A 25,330-nucleotide genomic window follows, 5' to 3' on the forward strand; every position below is an offset into this window, starting at 1 on the left:
CTCTATGGTGGACGGGGTTCCCGGGGTGGTGGACCTAGGAGTGGCTGCTGGTGGAGTGTCAATGGGGCTCCCAGCCCCGCTGCTGGGCGTCACGGAGGAGCTCACTGCTGGTGTCTCTCCTTGCTGCTGGGCTTGGAGTGTCTGTCCACAGATGTGATGGTGCTTCTCCCAGTCCTTATGCTGGCAAAACGAGCCACAGTATCGTGCTGTGTTGCAACCACTGCAGGTTTCACTAGCTTTCCGGCCACAGTTCCAGCAACTCTAGAAGCAAAAGAGGAGGGGGAGAGATGGCAGAAATTAGTTAGTGTCCTAATTTTTATCTTAAAAACAACTATAAGGAGCTATGAGTCAATCATTTGCCAAGTCACCTGTGAGTCAACCAACAGCTGAGGCATCACTATATGCTGCCTTAGGTACCTGAACCTCCTCCACAGCACCTCCAGCCACCTGAAGGACTCTGCCCCTCCGAGACTGGGCACGAGTGCGAGCAGCTGCCTGCAAGTGCTAGCAATGCAAACCCCAGGTATGCCCGCATGTCTGGTCACTAAGAGCACACCAATTACTAGTCAGTTCTCATAGTCTCAGCAAAACTTAAGATAGCTCCTCCAACAGATGTATTAAACCAAATAACAAAACGCATGTCCCCAAAAGTGCTTCTCTAAAAATGGAGAGGCAATAGTGCAAAGCAAGAACGTGAGCAAACGACCTAACACAAAGGTAAGACGTGGTAACCCTGGAAAACCTTGATTTTAATCATCTAAGTAATGCCACTGGACTCAGTGGCTCTTCTGGCAGTGAATAGTTAAGCTGTAACCTAAATCTTTGGCAGGATGGGGAAGCCACTGCAGAATATCACAGAATCACAGAATTGTCATGTTTGGAAGAGACCTCCAAGATCACCTAGTCCCACCTCTGACCTAACACTAACCAGTCCTCCACTAAACCATATCACTAAGCTCTACATCTAAACATCTTTTAAAGACCTCCAGGGATGGTGACTCAAAATATGTATGCTACTCACTTTCACACACTCTATAGCTATGCCAGCTGGATGCTGGAAAACGGCCAATCTTTAAGTGATATTCCTCAACTACATTTAAAAAAAAATCTCAATTTCAGAATCAAACAAAGACCTAAATCCAAAACAATATTTTAAGGAAATTAGACATTTAATCAGAGTCAAGTGGCTTCTTTAGAAAATATCCGTGTTTTAGTTCCATCCTCCCCCTTTATGATCTTTCTTGGTTGGTTGGTCAGAGGGTTTTTTTTTTTGGCACAGGCACATACAAGCACATGGGGGAAGAGTAACTGTCCAGTTTTCAATTGCTCTTTGAGATTGAAATCAAATGTACATGGCATTCTCAATTCATACTGATTAAACATACAGACTAAACCAGGTAATTACAAATACATGTGTTGGGGATTCTTTTTTTCTTTTTTTTTTCTACTTTTTTTTTTTTTTAATTCATAAAATTGTTCCCATCTTTAAAAACATTAAGAAAAAAAAAGGTGGAATTACCAACACACAGAAACAGATGTTTCTGGTACTTAAATGTCGGGAATTCAGACTCCTTGTCTGGCATCACCTGGTTTTGATTCATTATTCATTGTTTCAGGTTCATTTTGCTTAAACTCTGTCCAGTGCTGTAGAGGTAAAGCCACACTGCCACGTCTGGAAATGGGTAGCTGCACTATTCTTGAACACCTTTTCTTTGAAAGACCTTGTATCCCCACAGTGAAGAATAACTGTGGGTAATTTAGAACACCATACATGAACGTGTACACATACAGACATATATACACATGGACCAAAAAATGCTGGCAAGCTAATATTGGCTTTTCAAAGAGATGCAATGTCTCCTTCTACTGACCAGAAAGGCAACAAATTGTGGATATTCCTGGATTCTCCTTCTTTTGCTGCACTAATATTTCTCAAAGGTTGCATTGCACTTCTGAAAGTTTCACTTTGCCAACTTGATGCTTGCACTGTGATCCAGTAAACTCACTGTGACTCTGCTCCAACTGTGTTTGCACAGGATTTCTACCTACCACCACACTTACTGACCTTCTAGCTATTCGTTTCCAGCTAAATTGCCATCCCTGGGCTTGACCCATATTTCCTTTAATCCCCTAATCTGGAAACAAATACACATGTACAAAGCCTCCCTATGCAGACATTTCTGAAAAGGCAGTTTTCCTCACATGGAAAAATGCTGAAGTCAACCAGAACTGCCCAGGTGCAGGAATCCCTCCCTCATGGAGATCCTACTGCACCAGTGAAGTGCATGCTCTAGTTTATTATGGGGATGGCAAACTATTTCTATTCAGAAATATATTTAGTTAATACAGACCAATTTCTGAAGCATCCTCATTTTGCTTCCCTTAGTGGGGAAGGCACATCTGCACAGACAGAACTGACTTCTAGACCTGACCCAGAGCCATCATACAGTATTTCAGTTTCTTACCACAGTGCCTGTATTAATGTCAGAAAACAGAAATTTAAATTTTAACGTTAGAGGTCCAGCTTTTTTTATTTGAATACTCATCAGTTAACTATCAGCCTGTGCAGAACATGAAAAGTGATAAATAAGTGCAAGATTTTAATGAAGTGACAAAGCTCTAAACTGGCTCCTTACATGATTTACTTAATGTGTCCTACATTGTCTAGTATGTGATTTTGTCCACTGCACATATTATTTATAATTTAACAGGTCATTACGGCTTTAATGTAATTGTGGGAATAAATGCACATAAAATGCAAGAATTTCAAAATAAATTTTACAGCTCACATTTATGCAACAAATTATTGCGTGTAAGAATTACTATGGTGTAAATTAGCATAAACAAGCACATGTACCACGAGAAGCTTGTACAATAGCAGCTGGATTTGACACACAGAACTCTCTGTCCTACACAGTCCTCACCACTGTGACCACTGGCTGCTCCTTTCCATGTATAAGCAGTGAAAAACAGCAATAGAAATAGGGATCAAGAACTGTAAGCCTTGGCAATGCATGTTTTCTGTTCATGTTGCTTGCTGGAGGATAGCTTCAGAATCCACATTCTACTGAAGAAAAATCAAGCTCGAGATGCTGGTTAATGGCCTGGGCTGTACTTGGTAAACCCCTGTTCACATGTTCTCCATTGATCTAGACATTGTGGACAGAGCTGAGCCCGCTATGGGATTGACCGTGCTCAAGGCATCTTCTCTCCTGGGAAGTTTGAGAGGGTGGTATAAGGCCTAAGCAGGTATTTCTGTACGAGCCCGAAGCAAGGACAAAATGGATCACAGAGGCTGAACTGCATACACGGCACCTCAGATAACAGAAGACCACAATGTCATGTTGGTGACAAGGTGGCAAACATCATATACCAGGACATATGAAGGGGACTATGGGCAGCTTGACACCTGAGTTAAGACTACCTCCCAGTGCTGGTAAAGCCCAGCCTGGAATACTGTCCATGCTGGGATGATGCACTTCAAATACAGCAAATAAAATAAGGCAAATAAGACACAAGAAAGGCAGACAGAATAATCAGGGATCAGACAAACACAAACTATGAGAAGAGACTGAAGGAACTGAGATTGTTAAACCTAAGGAGAGATGGCAGCCTAAGAGGTTACAGTAGTGTCCAAACATCTCAGAGGCTACTACAGTGAGACAGGCAATGACCATATCTACATGAATAAACAGGAAAAACAATACGATAAAACAACTGTAGGAGAAATTGGAAAGAGATGTTATGAAAAAAAAATTAAGGATAGAACAAATTCCCTACAGGCACTGGGGAATCTTCATCACTAAAACACAGACAAAACAGGGATATTACAGTTACAACACAGCTACAGCTGATCATGCATTGGGAAAAAGAGTAGTGGATCTCTCAAAGCCTCTCCTGTCTATTTTCTCTGTCTTTGGGGAGAGACTTACTATACTGCACTTCCAGCTTGTGTTTTATAGAGTTCCAGATGTAGCTAAAACTATGAAGAGGACTGGATTATAGTTTAACTCTGAATTGATTTCCCTGTGAAACAGTGAGGTTATACAAAAGGCCAGATTCTCAGACTACATAATTCAATTTAACTTCACTACCCTGAAAATGGATTAATTCAATGAAATTGGGCTAAATTACACCAGATGGGAATCTCACTCCGAATCTATGCCACCGATCATATTTCATCCTCTTCTTTCAACTGACAAGGAACATCAGTCTTAGGTCAAAGCCTTATCTTAGGTCAGACTCTTAATACTCATCCACTTAAGCTTCCATCTTCAAACAACAGAACTCAGAAACTTCTGTTTGCCATCATGAAAATTCTCAAAACAAATGCTCTCCATTTCTGTGGTCTCCAGTACCAGGACACATATTTGTCAATAATTTTGCCCATCCCATCACTTTAATCTCTGAAACATTTAACCACAGTTGGGCATTTGCTTTTCTCTGACACCTCTGTCTGAGACTCAGAGTAGAGCTGGTTTAAAGAAAGAAAGGGGAAAAAATAAAAAGGACCTTGAGGACCTTGACATGTCTAAGAGATGATGAACTCTGAAATGCCATAATGCAGTATCAAACACTGCTTTGTCATTTTTGACAAATTCTGGTTTTCCACAGTTTACCAGGAAAAGAAGCACGGATTTTTTCCAGGTTCTTCAAGGCCCATGGCATTCAACACTCAATCGCTGCTAACCAGAAGAGAAAGAATCTAGAGATCACTGAAACTACAGTGGCATAAATGAGGACTGATTCTATCAAAGACCTTTTAGAAGGGGAAACACATTCTTTGGAAATTCCCATGGTACTTCTAAATGCAGTACTCCTTACAAAGACATTCAAGGCTTTAGATATTTCTAATAGAGTTAGCCCTATCACCAAACAGTCAAGGCTTACCCAAGCTACTGTTTATTGTGTGCAGTATACCTGTGTTCATACAAGCTAGCATGGAGAAGCTGCATCCTGAAGACACAAGTGTAGAGAATCATATTGAAGGGATGTGGCAAGCTGGCTAGACAGCCTGGGACAGTGCCAGTGTTCACATCACATCTAGACTCATTAATCTAGAACTCATGGCTCTGGTGCCTCTGTATCACCTACCAGTGCAGAGAATGAACTGCTGGTTTCTAAGAGATGCCCAGACAAGAAAAAAAAAAAAGAAAAAAAAAAAATTAAACATTAGCTGACATGCATAAATTCAATGTCAGCCCAGAAAATAGGGCTTGCCTATATCACAGCATCTGATGCTCAGAGTCAGGTTTGCTGGCACAGTCCTGGTCTCAATGGATTGGTCAGCAGAGATTGAGCCCAGCTGTCTTCAAAATGTCAGGTAAGTGTGATGTTCACATACAACATAAGCTGCTTCAATGTAAACAAGCCTTAACATTACACGTCTCTTAAAAGCAGTGTTGGACCAGTTACATACTTGTTTTATCTGAGCAGATGTCAGCATCTGCTTTAAGTAGAGAGAAACGAAACATTTGTGCTCCTTTGCTGTCCCCAGCCCCCACCCTACTAAAAGTGAGGAAGAACACTGACTGTCAGATTTTTCAGTGGCATTTTATACCAGAGCAGAAAGACAGATGTTTTAATTCTCCCCCTGCCCTTCCCCCTACAATCTGGGCAGCCAGTCTCTTTGCAAAGCTGTTCACCCTTACTATTAAAATTGATTTGCACAACAGTACATTGCAGCCAAAGCAAGCACAGCAGTCATTAAAGAGTAGGCTGCTCACACATGTTTCTGTACTTAGCCAAGTCAACTACTGATGAATGGGTCATCTTTTGTCAAGCAACTGTAAGAAACTGGTAAAGAAATAATTTGTGGTTCAGGAACAGTTATGCTGACAGGTAGGCCTTCTCTTGTTCTTTTGCTTTCCAACATCAGTGTGCTCTGTTCACTGGTCCTTAACCAATCTCTCATTGTGATTACAGAAAATAATGAAAATGCTCTAGTCAGTTGCAAGAGCTTATGCTGAGAAACTGTGGAAATCTTCAAAAAGTAAATGTACAGACACTGAGGCCAGTAAAATCTGGTGAGATTGCTCTGGTCAGCTCCACATGTCAACTGTAATTTTTTTTGTTTGTTTGTTTTGTGTTTTTGTTTGTTTGTTTTTTTCAGTCATGGAAGCCACTTTTTCTGGTTCCAAATATACAGACACATATACACACATATGTGAAACCTCTGAAAGGTCTTGGAAGAGGACACTACACGTCATCTTAAAAAAACAATAATTACAAAAATCTAGAGTCCTAGGCCCAGATATTGTTCTGGGCTCCAGAGCAGACTGCAATAGAAATCATGGCCCAAAGTCCTCAGACAAAAACAGCTCCAAGAAACCTCAGCTAGGTCCAGGCTGCATTTTACTAAATAACAAATGAAGAGCTGGAAGAGAGAAAACTTGCCAACAGACAGGGAGTGGCTGTAGCAGATGAAATTTATATCAGAAACATTAGAAATGTGGTGCCAAATTCCCATCTCCATCCATAGTTTCCACAGCCAAAAGAACAAATGACACCCGTGGGAGAAATATGCTGTCAGGAACTGCACAGAGGTTGTATAGCAGCCTATACTAAGCTCTCTTGCAGGCCTTGGAGTATTATCTCACCAAGGATAAGCAGGGGTGCTCTACCTTCCTCTATGCTTCTAAGACTTCAGGAGCTGCTACTAGAGTGCCCTCGTACTTGAAACCATTCTAGTCCTGGAAATACATATTTACAGAGTACAGCTGAAAGTTGTAAATAGCTTTGTAAACAGAAAGGTTTATGGAGACAACTCAGACAAATGAAAAGGAATATTCACAGAGGGACTGAAAGACAATGAACACTCTAGTAAACGTAAAGTTCTATTCCTCAGCCCCAACAAACACAGGGTCCCTTCTCCAAAGAGACACTTCTCAGACACTAACAAATTGATCTCCTGTCCTCAAAGATGATGGAAAAGACTGGTCCATTTTTCCATGTGTTATTAAAAATAAATAAATAAATAAATAAATAAATAAATAAAGACAGCCTAAGTCAACAGGCAGGTAGTTGTGGGAAGCATTACCTACTTGGTTGGAGTTTGCCATAGTTGGAAGTTGAAGATGTACCAATAAAAACTGTACACATTTAGCTATAAAGTACCATTGTCATCTGCCTTCAGAATTAACCAGGCACCTGTAAACACTGACATCTATTAAAACCTGCGTTTTACTTCTCAAAAAAGCCACCCTGATGTGCCATTTATGACCACCAGAGTGAAAGCTGCAGGATTAGGCTACTAAATAGGTCCTAAGTATGTAGTTTTGTCTAGGTTCAGAAGGCTTGTATCCTCCTCGACTATGAACAGCTCTGAGAACATCTGTAACCCTATGAGTCATATTTCATTAGAATGAAATTAAAAGAATTATTTGTCCTCTTTTAAAGTTCTGGTTCCAAGAAGTGAACAACCTCGTAAGCACTTCTTCTAAAGATGAAGTTAAGATGTCTGTTGTCATACAGCCTTTTCCAGAGCTATGACTGCTCAGGAGTGAATTACAGCACACAAATGAGTCTGGATATGAATTTACTTGTGGAAGAATGGGCTGTATGCACTGGCACATAAGGCCTTCATCTATCCTGCCTACACTACATCAGTTCACTAAATGGATTTAATTTGCAATTTCCTCTGAGGCATTTACCTTTGGAATTTTGGTTTTGATAATGGGAATCTCTTGTAAATATACACACATAAAATGATAGCTCTTTAATGATGCTAAGTCAGACAAATGTCCTTTCTATGAACACAGTGTACGAAAAATGTCCTTGAATATCTCAGATACAAAATGCCAATAAATTGAATTTATGTCTCATTTAATCTGCAATGGAACAGTTAATACTTAAAGGGTACATATACTTCTCCTGGTCCCTTTCTTCCTGAGAAACTTTCAGATGCTGAAAATCAATTCCTTTTGTCTCCTTGTTATTCATCTGCTACACATTAAGGAGAAACTTTGGGCATTCAGTGATCCCACAATGGTCTTTCATCTCCAGAGAAGCCTGGTATGAATTAAAATCTTACGCTCCCACAAATTATGGATGCATACTGCAGCATGCCACTGGCTTATCTGCTCATGACTTTTGCCAGTTTTCTCAGCATGTTTCAGCTACCTAATCTGCATCTTTCAGCTTAAGTCACTCTTCTACAACGTGACCCATACAATCCAGGAAAAGTGCTTTGACAGTAATGTACACTAATACATAATACCACACAACAGGTACTGCTATCAGTTATTTTTCCAACTGCCTGCAATTTAGAACTTATATTAAAAAGTATTTTTACTATAGACAAGATCTCAGTACAGGAACAGTAAATAGGCTATGAAAGTAATGTCCTTTCATTTCAGTGGCCTTAAGAAACAAAGATTATATAGAAATACCTGGTGTAATTTGTGTCATGTCTGTCTTTAAAGGCAATTTTAACCTAGGACATTATTATTTGTCTGTAATGGATGCAAAATTCTGCAGCACTGGTAAAACACACCCTGGTCTTTCACTCCCAGCTTCCTGCTGTTGGTGCTGCTGTGTCCCCTATACCGCAGAAGTTCAAGGCTCCCACACTCAGGTTTGAAAGTAAATCAGGGCTTAACATGCTTATTCTTGTTTTACACTCTGTTGCTGTTTCAGTTTATTTTTCTTCCTTCCAAATACTGTTTGCCCACTCCTCAACTCTTAAATATACCCTGCAGTCAAATTAACACATTCAAATTAAGGAAACACTTGTAAATCCACATTCATTTCTGTCCTACAGGAACTTTTACTAATAGCTTCTACACCCAATGCATTCCCCAGAAAAGCTTTTAGCTACTTTGCTCTACAATCTCATAAACGACTGTTGTGTTGTGTTTTTTGTTTTGTTTTGTTTTGTTTCTTTGTTTGTTTTGTTTTTGTTTAAATTAGATCTGAACATGAAATATTTTCTACCATATACTCTTGTTATCAACTCAGTATCAGCAGTTTGAAGAGCTTGAAAATAAAGCTACTGAAATGCTAAATTAGAAGAGAAACATACATTATATGTAGTCCTTAACATCAGTTAGGAGGTGTCACTGCAGCTCAAGTCTTTAGCTATTTTCGGCTCAGATGACCATGTACACAAGAAAATTTGGAGCTCTGCATGTGCCTGTAATATACATCCAGTGAGAATGTGCAAATAGTTAATAGCAGGCACTGAACTCCTCATGTCACATGAATAGCCTGTGCCATGTAGATTTAAGCAAGCTCAGGTACACCTAAGGTTGATGACAGCCTCATGTCATCCTGTTTCCTGTTACAGGTTATTGTACAGATCCTATTTTCCTCCAGTATTGCAATGGTTCGCATATTTTTGAACTCAGATGAAGCCATTAAAATACTTGAGAAGACTCAATACAAATTCTCCACCCCTCCAAACAGCAGCTATCACTAATTTTTCATCAGAGGAGACAAAGAAGGTTCAAGCTCTGACAAAAACAACCTAACATGGCGCTACTAGCTAGTGAATGCACTTGGATAGAGAGGTGCTTGTCCATCAGAGACCTTACTTACCTCGCTTGAATCCTCCTGCTGATTGATAACAGCTAGTGCATCCTCTGCAGCCTGGCGCTTGGCTTCGGCAACAGTGCGCTCCATTTTAGCTCTCTCGGAAGTGATCATGTCGTGAGCTTTCCGCTCGGCCTCTGACACTGCCTTCTGCAACTCGGCCATTGCCTGACGTTTAACTTCATTGACAGCTTCCTCTACAAAGGAGGGAAGAAATCCTCATCAGCACAGGATGTTTGACATAGGGCTATGCAAAAGTAATGCACAAAATGCATCAGCTAGGCTACTGTATTGTGTCTTCATGGTAAGAAGGACCAGGATGAACCTGATTCCTCGAGACTCTTCAAGACCACCCTGATGCTTCTTTACTTCCCCATCACCAAGGCTCTCAGAAATCTCTAACACTTGTGTTGATTCTTGCTATTTTGATTCACAGTTAGTACTTCAGTAGGTACAGACATTTCAGATTGCTGGTGCATTATTTTGGGGTGATTTTACTTGGAAAATTGGTTTTGCAGCACACCAGATTGATGAATATGTTCAGCAAAAATTATTACTTAAGACTTACTACAGACTTTTTCAGAATGGTATCTTTAAGCTTTGGAAATTAAGATAGGATTCAGTCACTATGGTTGTTTTATTTTTTTTTCTCTATGTAAAAACTAAATATATGAAACACCCAAGGTTTTATTTAAAAAAAAAAAAAAAAACATTGGTCTAATATCTTTTCCTGGACATATAATTTTACAAGTCAGAATTAACATTTGTTTATGAACATTCCTTTGACCTATTGATCTCCTCTGCACACTGTTGTTTACACGGCAAAGACTTGACTTCCTGACGCTGCAGAGCCCTTGAGCACACCAAAGCCAACAAGACTCTGGTGCACAATTAAAACTGAGCCAGGGCACAGTGCTTCATTATATACAAAGGCTAATGTTTTTGTAAAATAACTAAGTCGCTATGAGCTGTTTCTTCACTATATACTTATGTCATATCTTTTATTCCAGAAAACATGAATTGTCACAAATTAGTTATTTGGGTTTTGATGCAGGAAGAATGCAAAGATTTTACTAATGAACAGTCTTTTAATTGACAACTAAAACAAGTAATTTCTTTTTTTTTTTTTTTTTTTTTTTAATTAACTGCTCTAATTAACAAGGAAACCATCCTCCCCCTGAATTAGTTTATCTAATTTTCATCTTTATTCAAAGCAAAATGACAATGATTAATTGAAAATTTAATAAGCAGTAATTATTAACTTGGCAAACCCAGTACCAATTAACACTCTATTAAAACTAATTATGACATGTTTCATTCAAGTGTTTGCACTTAATTGTTTCATCCACTTAAAAACCACCTTAATTAAATGTTCTGTTTAATTAAAAACATAGATTTCTAATAAAAAAAATTACTGTAGATTAAAATTTAAGTATTACAACTGTGTTAAGGGTTTGAGTTCGGAGGCTCCATCAAATGTATTTGTGTATGCACATGTATGTAGACCTAACTCTTCCATACAGATATTAAGTCAGAAACTGCCTTGAGTTTTGATGTCTCATAGCTCTGCATTTATTATTTTAAGTCACTACATGAAGTTTCCATTTTCAGTTATTAAGCCAAGTACAATTGCAATAGATACATTTTAAAGCCATGTACTGACTAAAATTGCATTAATTAAAATGAAAGAAGAGTTATATTATTTGTTGTGTGTGCTCCGTGTGCGTATGTCTGTGAGAGATGTTTCAACTGAAGTTTTTGGGGGTGGGGATGGGGGGAATTAAGAGATAAAACTTATGCCTTTATTTTTATGAGGCTGAAAATATGCCCTTATATTACCCTACCATAAATGTTGTTTAGGGGAAAGCCTCAGGAGAGGAAAAAATCATACCCGTCAACCATACAGCCAAGGCTTAATTTACTTTGAATATTCAAGGTGAATTAAAATTCTATCTAAGTGGCAATACAGGACAATAATTTTTGCTTACGATCAAAGCTGCAGCTAGACTAATTGTATATGCAAATCAGGCAATTTATATTTAAATTATGCATTCCTATTCTAGTCCCACAGGCACACACAGATCAGCAAAGGGAATTGGTAGGACATTTGCAAGGTGCTTGAATATTTATTACCAACTGCAAACATTCACTGATCGTGAGAAAAGAAATATACACAGGCAAACATACAGATGCAATTTTATTACCTTTTTCATAAAAATGAGGCAACTTAAATACAGACGTTTTGCATCTATGAACTGCAGTTATTAACAAAGTAGATTTCTTAGAGAAAATCTGTATTCTTGCTGATATTTATTATGGAATAGAAGTTATCTTTGTATGGTATGATGCACTTTCATTATATCACATAACTTAATCTAATGCTGAAATGTTTCCAGTGGTTAGAAATGACAGTTTGATCTATTAGTTTAATCTGGAAGCAGAGCACCCCAACATTTTACAAAGACTTCTATTTGCATAGCTTTTAATCCTAAATAATCTACTTCTTTTCAGTCTAAATATAAAAATTGAACCTTATATTCTATGTCATGTTTTTTTTGCAAAGCTTCTGAGTGTGTGAAGGTGCTACAAGTACATATGAGCCCATATGTTGAAGGAAAAGGGATTCTATATTTTAATTGGCATAAACTATGGACTGGACTTCAGTATTTCCATTAGCTTTAACAGCAAAATTTGTGTAATGATAATTTGTGCAGTGATATACTGAAAATGAAGGCAAAGAGTTAAACTACAGTGCTTTTTGGTCACATGATTTCAATATTGCGACTCATGACATCCAACTCATGTCACCCAATTTATTAAAAATAGACAAAATTTACTATCATTGATTTTGCCCACATCTCCTTAAAAGATATTTTTCCAGTACCTACAGGTATTTCTTAGCCATAGAATACAGGCATTTTAGTTTCAGATAAGAATAAAAACTGTAATATTTGTGGAGGAAAAGTTATGACTGATAGTGAAGTAGATTTTGTTTGCCATGACGATTTTGAGCTATCAAGCACTACAGAATGCCGCTCCTTTTCCAGAAAACAGATTAGATTAGATTAGATTCAAATATAAGAAAACTTGAACCAATAGGTTTTTAAAGTAGGTTTTTAAACTAAATATCTAAGATGTTACCTCCATTTTCCAATTACTGCTAAGCATTCTTGCTCTAAAATCCCTTGTCTTTTTTTTTTTTCAGAATTCAGCTGAAATGTTCCTTCACTTCCACAACTCATCATTCACTTCCGTATGTAACCTGACATGATGACATATGTAACTTGACATGATGATGGCAGCTCCTGGGCACCTCCCTCACATCATAGGCACACTCATGAGAAAATGAACCACACCATGAGAAAAGAAAAGGTGATGGACAAGGATGAGGCACCGTCACCGTGACATTTGAATCACCTCCCTCTCAGGCTGACCCTATCAAAGAAGGCCACTGGGAGTTGGTGACTTGAGTTATCTCACCTTCACATCGCAAAACGTGTAATTTCTTTCTCAGGAGTACCCTGGCGAACACGCAGAAGTTTCACTGTCTTTGTATGCTATTCCCATGGTATTCCCATGCCTTTTTGGTTATTCCAGCACTTCCATCTGGACTGCCATGTGACAGGGAATGTCTGGAAGATAGTCTCCCCATTAAACTGAAAGAAGCTAAGTCAGTAACCCATAAAGGGCCTGGGATCACCTCAATATTTAATTAAGAGGAATAAGTATTTTCATGAAGCAAGTCATCCAAACTCTGATCCGACTAGCCCTCTTTACATTCCTGCCTTACTCTTGACTACTGAGGATACTGGGAATGTGGCTTGGATTCCTCATCTGCATAACTATTATTTAATGTCATTAATAAGGACACTGATGACTTTCTTTTCCATTGACGTATGAAACTTAATTGGGTTCACATGGCTTTAATTTACAAGGTGATGAGTGCTACGTGCTTGCTCCAACAATCACAAAAGTATGTGCTCAACTTGGTATACTTAAAGAATTTCACTGGAGTCTATCAATCTCCAAAAGTTTAAAGTGAATCCCTTTTACACATGATTTGCTGGTTCAGATGATTTTGGGGTTGCTTATTAACTGTTTTTGTGCCAAGTTCTTTCAGTTCAATGGATTCAGCTTCTCAATCAGGCTTTTTACACTTAATTCTGCTGTCTACACATCGGTCTTTATGGCCATTTGAGACACCAAGATATCCACACTGAGCTAGCAGAAATGACTTGTGAGAGATTTGCAGCCTTCTAGACTGGCAGTTGCAGCCCAGCCAGGAAACTACACAGCATCTCAAATGGCATTAGAGGCCTGTTCTTACAGGCACTGAATTGCACTTTTACTGCCCTGAACTGCTTATGAAACTGGGGAGATCTCCAGCTTCAGTGCACACTTGAAAATGAAGGCCAATGATTTATTAAAAGCATTATGTCTTTCGATATTTTACTACTGTTAGTAACAGATATGGGTAGCATCCTGTAGCAGGTCAGATTTTTTTCTTCTCCAGTTCACAGACACCCTTAATAAAGGGAATCTGACTGAAAGCCACATCAGCATGAAAATAGAGTCCAGAAAAGGGTCCAAACAAAAAAAAATGTTTCAGAATAACTGATGACATAATTGTTCACTATATGACATGTCTCATTTCCTTTATACTACCATATTTGGATAAACATGATGCGGATGCACATCCAGTTTTATAATTCAGGCCAAAAGCTTCATTTAACTTGTATGCTAGCTTATGAAGATTTTTTTTTTCTTCTGTTGGAGTCAGAAACGGCCTGATATGCCAAATAACATCAAAACCTGGATATTGCAAGAGAAATCAAATTCCTGAAATTCCCATGCATAATGTTTCTCTGTAAGGTTTCCTGGGACTGCACTTTTTTTTTTTTTTTTTTTTCATTTAAGATGTTAACATAAATATGGCAAAACAAACTCTGAAAAATACTTTGGGCATAAAACAGAATTGAGTTACAAAGGATACATGATTCTTGGACAAATGAAAAAGTTGTAGTAATTTCATTATTTTTCATAGAAACTACAGCAGATCCAAAAATACTAATTTCCACATTGAAAAATGTTGACTGTAAATGATAAACCCATGCTACACAAACAACACAACTTCTTGTCTGATACAACATTATGCCATTTGTGTGTTCTGCATCTAGTCTACAATACATCCACCAGTTACAGGACATTTGAGAGTATCAAAAATGCTGTATATTTGCCATTTAATCATTAATCCTGCTCAGGCAGCTGCAGTACATGGCTGTAAAGGTGTTCAGAAGCTCTCTTTGTCAATGAGTGCATGTGTGTTGGGACATGTGCGAGTAGAAGCTCAACTACTAGTTCTAGTTCAAGAGCCAACTCCTGACCCCTCTGAAAACAAGGAAGCTCTAATATCAACGGTGAAAGTGCAAATGCTTGGCTGCAGCACCATAAGAGGATCCTCAGCAGGAAACTCCTCTGCTCAGGCAGTTTCAAAGTATTGAAGAAAACTCAGCACAACCACAACACCTGCCCATGGTGCTTTTCAACCTCGGGGACCATGAATGTCCACGCAACCACCAGGACCAGCTGACACACAACCTTCTTTGCTCATTTGAACGCTTACCACATTTATGAACCCAGACTTCACTTGGGGCTGATGATCACAATTGCTTTTTGAAATTAAGAATGGCTACACTGCATATCTAAAGGTTTTTTCCTTAACAGGTACACTTTTTCTCCCCCCCCCCCCCCCCCCATTTCAGGAATTCTTACCTTAGCTAGGTAAGAACACTGAAGATTAAAAAAAAAATCCACAAAAGCATTTTTTTAAATTGCTAACAGATTGAAACCTTAGCATATCAAGTTTCAGCCTGAAACCATTATAACCCTTGAAAAAAGGGGTCTGTAATGGAAGCACTGATAGCCCCTTAACTATAGCAGCAGATGCTTCCATTATAAAGATTATTTCATGTTCTGATCAGTTCCAGTTTAAGATTATTAAATACAATTTCTTCTTGTTACTAGTAAACCCTTTCTTTTTTTTATTCCTCACATCAGTGCGTTAACAACTGCACACAGCTGCCAGAATACTAAGCTCGTGTTTTTAAACAGTTCTTACCAGCTTTCTTCCAGATCTCCTCTGGCACATATCCAGATGCAGGCCTGTGAAGGAATTCCCGATGCGATTCTGCGGGGTGGGGGAAGCAGAGGGAAAAAGAAAGAGCATGGTAAGCAACGTTTGTCGAGAAATACCTTTTCCCTTTACTTATTGCTCAGGCAAAAATCACATAAAGTTTTTCTTTACGTGAAATAAGAAGGGCACTGTGGCAGTCAGTCACTCAGGAATTTCACATAGACCAGATTGACATTGAGGGCTCAGACATGTCATCTTAAGCCAAGCTGAGACTCATTCGCTTTATTTTTATTTTACAGTGTTTCAAGTCAACTCTATATGACAGTTTCCATGCTTTTAAAGCTGGCTTTGTGAGACTGACTGAGGGAGTGACATGCTTCATCCTTTGTAATTATGTTTATGAAAAGAAAGAAGAAAGAGGACAGCAGCCCGCATTTGGCACTTCTGGTCTGTCTGGCTACTGACGAGCAGAGATAAAAGCCGAGATGTCAATCCAGCCATCAAATAAACTGTCCACAGAAAAAGAAAGGGGTGTTTCTATATGTTCAAAGATATGCTTTGCTATATCTGAGCCTGTGTTGGTAACTGTAGCCACACAACTTTGGAAAACAGAACCTTTAACTTTAGGTTAAGCGCCTACATACACACACCCAGCAACCTCACGGGAGCTGGAGCTCATAACTCACCCATATATTTCAATCACATTTTGACAGCTCTTGCCCCCTCCTCTCCTTTTTTTCCAAGGGTTTAACCTCTGGGCATGAGCCTAAGAACTCTGAAATCAGCAAGATCCCGTCCATGCTGACTTCAAAGCCACAAGATCAGACAAAGCAGGAAAAAAACTCACTTTGGCCTGAAATTCAGCATACAGATTCTCAGCAGATGAAAAGCTGCTCTTTTCAAATACAAATATAATTTAAAACCTGATCAACTGTATTTCAAAGTAAGATAAGAGAAATGTTTTTAAAAATGCAGATAGATTCACTACTGCCTATGTGATAGAACTCAATTGTCAAAATAACTTAATTACATTAGAAAGGTTTTGCATCTTTTTTAGATATTTTGATCGAAATCCAACATCTTCTTTGATGCCTGATTTTGAATCAGAATAAAAGCATTTAAAAGATTCTTTTAATTTTTATTAATTATATTCATTTTTGTATATTAAATTTATTTTTAGATTACTTGGTGGAAAAGTATCCTTTCTGATGGTAAAGGCTGAATCATTAGGCTTTGCAGTGTTTTTTATACCACTATGGATATGCGTTCAGTACTGTTTATATAGAGTATGATACAGAAAATTAGAAAATTAAAAGAGGAGGCTTAATACGGCATCTGGCTAACAAAGGGGAAATGACAGGGGCAGTTTCAGCTGCGCAGGCAGCAGGGAATCCCAACCCCTGCCCGCTGCTCCACAGACACAATTTCTAGCACATGAATCTGCAGACACCAACTGGGCAGATTGAATCTTCCCATATGACAGGCAGCTGAGCGGATTTCCCCAGCTCTTCTGTTTATCACTAAAAATGGATTTTTATAGGCAGAATTTCACACCTCTCAAGCACAAAATGATGGGTGTATGTATATAAAGTTTTGTGCAAGAACAGCTAACTATTTACATTGGTTTAATTGACGTGATAGAGGGCTTCAGCCCTGATGTTGAAAATGTGAAAATTCTCAGTATCAGTTGACTTATATGATTCTGGAACTACAAATATTATTATGTACACTTCTCCCATCCTTTGTAGGTTTTAGGACCTATGGGAACAGTTCCAGTTCAGCCAGGGACAGAGGAGGCAGCAGAAAATTCTGCTTGAGAGCTCAGAAAGACTAAAGGCGAAAAATAAAAGGATTCTTATTTGCTTTTCCTGCAATAACTGCAAGACACAGACAGACTCCAAATGTGGCAAAGCAACGGTTTTGTTGCATTCATGTCTTGTATTTTGGGTTTAATTTCTTTTCTGCAATTTAAAGTACTCTCCACTGCAAGGGAATCATAGCCCTGGTCTAAGCCCTCTACCATGGTACTCAGTATTAAAAATAAAGAGATGTGGATCTGATTTTTTGGTACACATGACTTTCCAAAAATGGAATTCAATGACATAAATGACCAGATTGCCAGCTAATTGTTAAAATTTCCAAAACATAAACATCAATCAAGCTCTTATTCCAACCACAAATTATTTACATGAGGAATAAGATCCTCTGCAAGAAGAATTAAATCAAGAGCTTGTGAGAGATTTTCCCATAGTTTGGACTGGCACACAAGAAAAGACAAGAAGCACTTACAAAGATAATAAAAAACATATTTTCCAAACAAGAAAAATATTATTAACATGGCTATTGTTTAGTCAGTGGTGATGAGTCCATGAAAACAATCTTCTTTTGGGGGCTAAACTACAGGACATGAACAGAAGATATACATTTTTCATTATTATTTTTAAGCTAGGCTGTGCTTCATATGAAGAATCACAGAACTTGATCAGTAAAACTAAAACACAAAAAATCTCAACAGGCTTGGAAGTCTAGCTTCCAAACAAAATTAACACAGTCAAGCAAAGTCCCTGATACAATGAACAAAAAAGCCAGCTGAAAAAAGCCACAATGAGGATGAATACGTTGTTTTAACTGACTGAGTGCAGTACCCAGAAGTCAAATAAAACCCTGCCTAGAAGGAAACAGAATGATATCAAACAAAATTAGGAATGACCTGGAGCAACAAGGCAGCTCATACAGAAAAGATTTTACGTGTCAGACAGAACTTAAAAAATTGTTAATGGTTAAAATGCTCTAAAGTTATTACACAGAATAAACTAACACAATGGACGATAATGAATTCATTTGAAATTCACAGCAAGGCATGGTTTGAGAGCACTTGTAGATTATCAGTCTGGCTCCTACCTGACCATGTGAAAAAGCCCAAAAAAGGAACATAAAAAGCACATATACATGAGGATAACCAGTACCTGCCTACAAAAAGCTTCAATGAAGTAAAAATAAAAGAGAGTTTTAAATCTAAAATGTTTTTGGAAATTTTTGTTTTAATATAACTTTCAGGAAGAAAGCTGCTGAACTCGCATATAAGTATGAAGAAAAGATAAAAAATTGATCTCTGTTTAATCCCTCATATTCTAATAATTCTCATATTATTGAATACTAGACAATGACATTATATTATTTTGTAAGATATATAGAAGAATAATAGTATTTTTAGTATATTCTGGATTTTTTTTTTTTTTTAATTTTTATTTATTTATTTATTTTTATATAAGGAAGAAAACATTTACTCCCAAAAAATCCTAAGGTCACAGTATGGTGCCAGGTTTCATAAAGGCCCTGGTGTATTCATTCCAAGAATGCATTTGAGGATATGAGTCATCAACAGTCAATTGACTGATCATGCTTCTGAAGTTCAGAAAGTAGAAACCTTTTACATTACCTATTTTTCATGGTTTTAAGATAAAAGAATAAATACTACAAGTAGCAAAATAAAAAATGTGGAGTTTTAAGAGCAGAAATAGACACGAATCTGGAAAGTGAAACCGAGATGAAAAGCTAGAACCAAATAAAGGAGATGAACTCTCACATGGTAAGAACCAAACATAAGAGAACAGAATAAAATTACTTAAAAGGAAAAGATGTGTCCAAAAACCCCAATCCATATTTGGAAAGAAGGAACAGAAGATGGATTGAAAATATAAAGTAATAGAAGTTTTCATCACTGGATAATGACATCGAAGCTTATAGTTACAAAATAGTAAGTAATGGGAATAAACAGGTAATCATTTGAGGATCTTTTAGAATTTATTGTCTCTATGAAAAAACTGGTAGAAACAACATTGCCCTACATGCCATTGTGAACACTAGGGCTCAAGCATACTTAAAGCTGCATGTAGCCAGGCCAAAACCAATAGATTGTTTCATATATGATAAATGTATGCTTTTATACAAATATATATGCTTTACATATGCAAGTCTTACATTATTCTACCCTATAATAAATATAACACTACTGGTAGTACACAGGCAACAATGAAAAAACTCCTCAGAGCAATTGATAAATATTCACTGCCTTGTTTATAAGAGTCACAGAAGTGTACTAATCCAGCTAATGGATGATAGGGATACAAATCTGAAGAGATATAATACTGAATGAGACTACTTTGCTGACTTTGTTGGGGGACATAAGTTTCAAGCATTTCTTTGTATATCATTCCTTCTTTGCCCCCTAATTCGTGTGGCTACTTTATATAACACTCCTTGAACATACATGAAATTGTGTTAAAAATTTAGTTGTGGCCTCATTTAAAAAGAATAAGAAAAGGAAAACCACACTGGTACTGTGTTACTGGACCATCTTGTCCTTCATCCTCACTCAAGATCCAATTTCCACTAACTAGCAGCAATAGATTTTTTCCTTTTCTGTGCCACCTGTGAGTTCTTTTGCAGAGCACAACAGTGACAAGAGGGGTATAAGGAATGGATAAAAGTTACCATTGTCCCAAGAAAGTCAGAACTGAATACTAAGAATACAAATGCATGCTGTTTCTGCAGGTGTAGCCCTACCCAACAGCATCCAATTCACTACGCAACAATCTAGCCCAAACATCCCATGCAGCTAACATATTAAGAGCAATATTTAAAATCATCAGTGACAGTATTACTGGAGCTTTACATTCTAGAATTACAAGTTATAAATGTTATTGTGATATTCACAGCATTCCTGTTAGCTCATGTTGAGAATATCACGCGTATCACAGCAATGTTGATTATCCGCAAATGGCAAAGGAAAGATTTTATAATCGCAGCACAAACAGAAAAATATCAGCAGGAGTGCCCTGACTAATGCCGAAAGAACTTGGGTAAACAACCTTTGATAAAATATAAACAAACTCTGAAAGGGTTAACATTTATTAAGAAGTATCTAACCTATGTGTTTTTAACAAATTCATATACTTCTGAGTTCATGTACTTCCTGGGGCAAATCCTGCAGGCATTGGCACTCTCGAGTTGGAGATTTCAAACTCTATTTTGTAAGATTTCCATTCAGATAAATTCAACAGATAGAAAATATCAGCATTGCTGCAAACCTTCTGATGTGTGCCTACACCACTTATCTAGAGCCACAGCTGCACTCAGTAAGGTTATAGATCTTGTTTATAACCCATGATGTTGAAGAACCCTCATCTTTAATTTATCCTACTGTGTGTATTTCAGTATACATTGTCTGATATGTGTAATTATTCACTATTAGGATGAAAGTGTTTCAGTCCTGTTGCAATATGTAGTACTGAAATTCTTCAGCAGAAATGGAGGAGTCAGATGATGTATTATTTACTTCATAGACCATCACAGTTCATCAAGTGAATATATATAAAGTCTGAGTCATTTTTAGACTTTAATAAACATGTATTATTCAGACTAAAATGAATGGGCCTATCTTACCTTCAACGCACTCTCAGAAAATAATGGGATCTTGTAACCTGTTGTAACTGGCTAATGCATGTATTGGATTACATTGCATTAAAACTAATTATCAAATATTTTATTTGATTTCTTAATTAAAAATATCAACAGGAAAGTACTCATCAGATACTGGGAACTGTCAAGCTCAGAATGATTTACAGGGATGTCAAATTAAAAGCAGCACAAAAACTTCTTGCTGAAAAAAAAGAAGGCCAATGATTCAAAATGACCAGAATTTTCTTCATTTTCCTTTCGATCCAACCTACCTATGCTAAATTTCAGCTTAGAAAGTATGTACTTCAGCAACAGCTATTGATGAAGACCATGACATATTGTTTATAGTGAGAACATATCACTTCATTGATGTTATTTTAATCATAAAGAAAAAGAAACAAAGGCATGGATATGGTAGCCATATGGCCCCCGTTTTTTCTCCTCTTACTAGTGGAGATGACAAGATTGATTTAAAGGGTGGATTACCTCATTTAAAAAAAAAATACAAGGAGGGAATCACTGACATTTAGAATCCATTTAGCAAAAAGCAATATTTACATGTTGTGGCACTGTAATTAAAATATTGGAGAAATTTTTCAATCCCTTCTTTTTCACTTCAAAACTAAAACATAAATCCCTAAACAGAAATGTCTCAAAACCCACAGACACTGCTTCAATTTTATTATATTTCTGAATGTTTGGAGTTTTCATTTAGTTAACTAGATTGCTACCAGATTTGAAGAAAGATAATCATTAAATTTCCATAGACTCTAAGGTAAGTATCTGACGTGTCGGGTAAGTGCCTGACATGTCAGGCATAAAAGCACTTCTTATCGATATTTACGATTAATATGAATACTACATCACTGAAGTGATCCAAGTTACATGTCCACAAGTCTAAGGGAGTAGTTTTTAAAGCCAAATAACTGAAATGTGGCATGTTAAAATTGAAATTAACTGACTCCAATGAGTTAAATTCTATCCATAGCACTACGGAGATGAGCAGTATGTCAGACTACAAAGGCTGTGCCTTATAACTTTTTAAACAAAAAGACTTTGTTGTTTCCAACCAAACAAAATAATAAAATAGGCATCTGATTACGTCTTATCTTCATTTTATCTTTTCCTGGTTTTGTTATGGCTATCTTTCTTGGACTGTAAATCTATAAAGTTTTAGTGAAAGTCTTGAGTTCCAGTTTGTTGGGGAAATTACAAAAACACATTTGCCTTTCGTTTTTATTTTTATTTTTTTATTATTATTATTTTTTTAACCGATGAACCATTCTTACAAGCATCATGGCCTGGATCTTTTTGCATTATAGCTTTAGTAGAGATGACTGCCACTGTTTTTGATCTAGAGGTTTCCTCACAAGTGTTTTTCCCGAAGCTGCAGATGTGATCGACATTTCAAATGTCATATTTATGAGCCTTTCTTTACATTACATTTAACACTATTCATACAAGCCATTACCTGAACGCTTCTTTCTGAGAAGGGCTTCTCTAGGGACTAGGCTTATTAGTGAAGTTGGGAACAGCATTTCCATAACCCCTCCTTTCACTGACTGAAGCTAATTTATATTGGCTAAGATCACTTGACACACACACACACAAAATTTCATTTGTTATCAAGGGACACTAAATATCAGATTTACCAAGAAGAAGATGGAAAAGGCATTAGATTTGTTCTTCTCTTTCTATATTTGCAATTAAGTAAATTACAGATTTAATAAGTTATTTTAAGGACAAAAACAGTTTTAAATGAAATACAGTTGTGAAATAATACATACATCCAATGGCATATGATGATTTTAAGTAGATAGTGTTTGATGATAGTGGGCAATTATTTTTTTAAAAGATGTGTCTCAGACAAGCAATCATAGTTTGTTGTTCTCTTCAAAATTACAGAGAACAATTAAAAGGCATCATCACCAGGACGTGCTTCTTTATTTCACCTGCCATAAAAGTAAGGGGATGAGGCAGAAGCAGGCCAACATATTAATAAATTACATATTTATTATTTGCACGCAATAAAATCTTTTGTTTATACAGCAGAGTCACCCTAGAGAAGTTTTTACTTTACAAGCGTGACTATTAATCTCTGCATGGGATGAACATCCAACTGCTTAGTCTACTTGTAGGTGGGCTTTGCACTTGAACTGAACTCTGCATTGCTCTGTGTAATTGGAACGCAAGCAGTACCCAAACTATCCTGAACATCACTGCATGAGCTGCAGCAGTAGACACAGAGAATTGCGTGTGTTCGGTTGTGGGCATTGCAGATGTTGCTATTTCTTTCTTATATGGAAACCAAGTACAGCCAAGAAACGCCCTTATCTTTACATCTCCCTCCCTTCATTTCCTTAGAAAAGACAACTTCCCATTTAAATCATTTGATCTCACAAGGTTAAAGCCCTTGTTTTCACAATGCTAACAATCAAGAAACACCTATAGATTTCCTTAATCAAGTAGGCAAGGGAGGGAGGGAGGTTGGACGGAGGGTTAGTGCACTTCTCACTGCCCTGCCACCCCTACACAACAGGCTGTTCTCCTGCCCAACCACCCTCAGACATTTCTGAATGGAAAGCAAATTATCAAATCTTACCACCAAACCCTAGCCATTTCACATGTAAATAAGACTATTAGGGACTATTATATTGTCCTGGTTTCAGTTAGGACAGAGTTAATTTTCTTCCTAGTAGCTGGTAGAATGCTATGTTTTGGCTTAGGATGAGAAGAGTGCTGATAACACCCCGACGTTTTAATTGTTGCAGAGCAGTGCTTACACCAAGCCAAGGACGTCTCAGCTTCTTGCTCTGTCCTGCCAATGGGCAGGCTGGGGGTGCAGCAAGAGCTGGAAGGGGACAGACCCAGGACAGGTGACCCAAACTAGCCAAAGGGGTATTCCATACCATCTGACGTCATGCTAAACAATATATAGGGGTGGCTAGACGGGGAAGGGGGCCGTACTGCTCGGGGTTAGGCTGGGCATTGGTCAGTGGGTGGTGAGCAATTGCGTTGTGCATCACTTGTTTGTAGATGTTATTATTAGTAGTACTATTATCATCATTGTTGTTATTAATATTGTTGTTGTTATTAGTTATTATTTTCCTGTCTTAATAAACTGTCTTTATCTCAACTCACGGGCTTCACTTTCCCGTTTCTCTCCCCCATCCCAGAGAGGGAGGGGGGAGGGTGAGCAAACGGCTGTGTGGTGTTTAGCTGCCGGCCGGGTTAAACCACTACATATATTTAATTCAGATATGGTTATATTAGAGCATAATAGTATATATTACTATATGGTAATATAGTAATAATTCAGTAGGTAGCATTGAGCATTTAATCAGTACTAGAGAAGAGTCAGAAGAACGAATACAAGCTTTGTCTAACACTTCGCTTAGCTGAAACAAGACCTGTGAACAATTTTAACAAGCATACTGTACCTAGTGTGACTGGATCTGGATTCACTGGACTCTGCTGTCTGGAATGACTACTGCTGCTGTTACCGCCTTTTTTTAAATCTTCTGCATCACTGTACCGTCGTATCCAGTAATTAAGCTCCTCACGGTCTGCTTCTTGACATCGCCGTAGTACAGTGAGAGATCGCCTAGTTTTTTCCACCATGTCCATTATACAATTTAACAGCTAGTCACAGCAGTGGATGGAGCAGAGAAATGAAAAAGATAATTTTATTCATAAACTGACATTAAAATAAAGAAAACATTCATGTGCTGAGTACACGGGTTTTAAGAATGAAGGTGTCTCTCCCCGTTCTTTCAACTACATCTGAAAAATTCTAGTCTTGAGTTAAGAATAATGATCCCTTCCTGTTTAACTGGTGATCTTAAAGGTGTAGGCTTCCATATCTACACAGATATACATTTCTGGAAAAAAGGGAGAAGGAGTGGAGGAGAAGACTGAAAGGACTGTATCCTACCACCAGTATCGCATGGCACTACAAAGGCCAGGAGATCTGGTCCAGAACTGATATCTGGAAATGTTGTAAGAGCTAATAAAATCCAATTAACTAGTTCCAAGGCCAAGTGGTCATATGACCCAGATCTAGTGTTTATAGAGTGGAGTCCATTCCCCATTTGGCAGTCTGTAATAATTAGGATACTGCAATATATGTTTGAACAGCAAGGCCTAATAATATGAGCTACCTGACAGGGTACACCAAGACCCCATATTTAATCACCAGTGTTCTCA

General features: G+C 37.7%; 1 protein-coding gene across 2 annotated transcripts in view; it reads right to left on the bottom strand.

Annotated features, from left to right (window-relative positions):
• Positions 1–25,330, bottom strand: part of RUNX1T1 (RUNX1 partner transcriptional co-repressor 1) — a gene marked incomplete at its 5' end in the record, with an annotated part of 111,482 nt that overhangs the window by 1,219 nt on the left and 84,933 nt on the right. For both annotated transcript variants that reach the window (XM_084282890.1, XM_084282889.1), the window contains 4 exons: positions 1–261; positions 9,538–9,728; positions 15,650–15,718; positions 24,565–24,766. The exon at positions 1–261 is cut by the window's left edge and continues 1,219 nt beyond it. In XM_084282890.1, the coding sequence (XP_084139016.1) occupies positions 1–261; positions 9,538–9,728; positions 15,650–15,718; positions 24,565–24,766 (723 nt within the window). The remainder of the gene's footprint in view (positions 262–9,537; positions 9,729–15,649; positions 15,719–24,564; positions 24,767–25,330) is intronic.

Source organism: Netta rufina (assembly GCF_964035555.1).
Source record: "Netta rufina genome assembly, chromosome: 2".
NCBI lineage: Eukaryota > Metazoa > Chordata > Aves > Anseriformes > Anatidae > Netta > Netta rufina.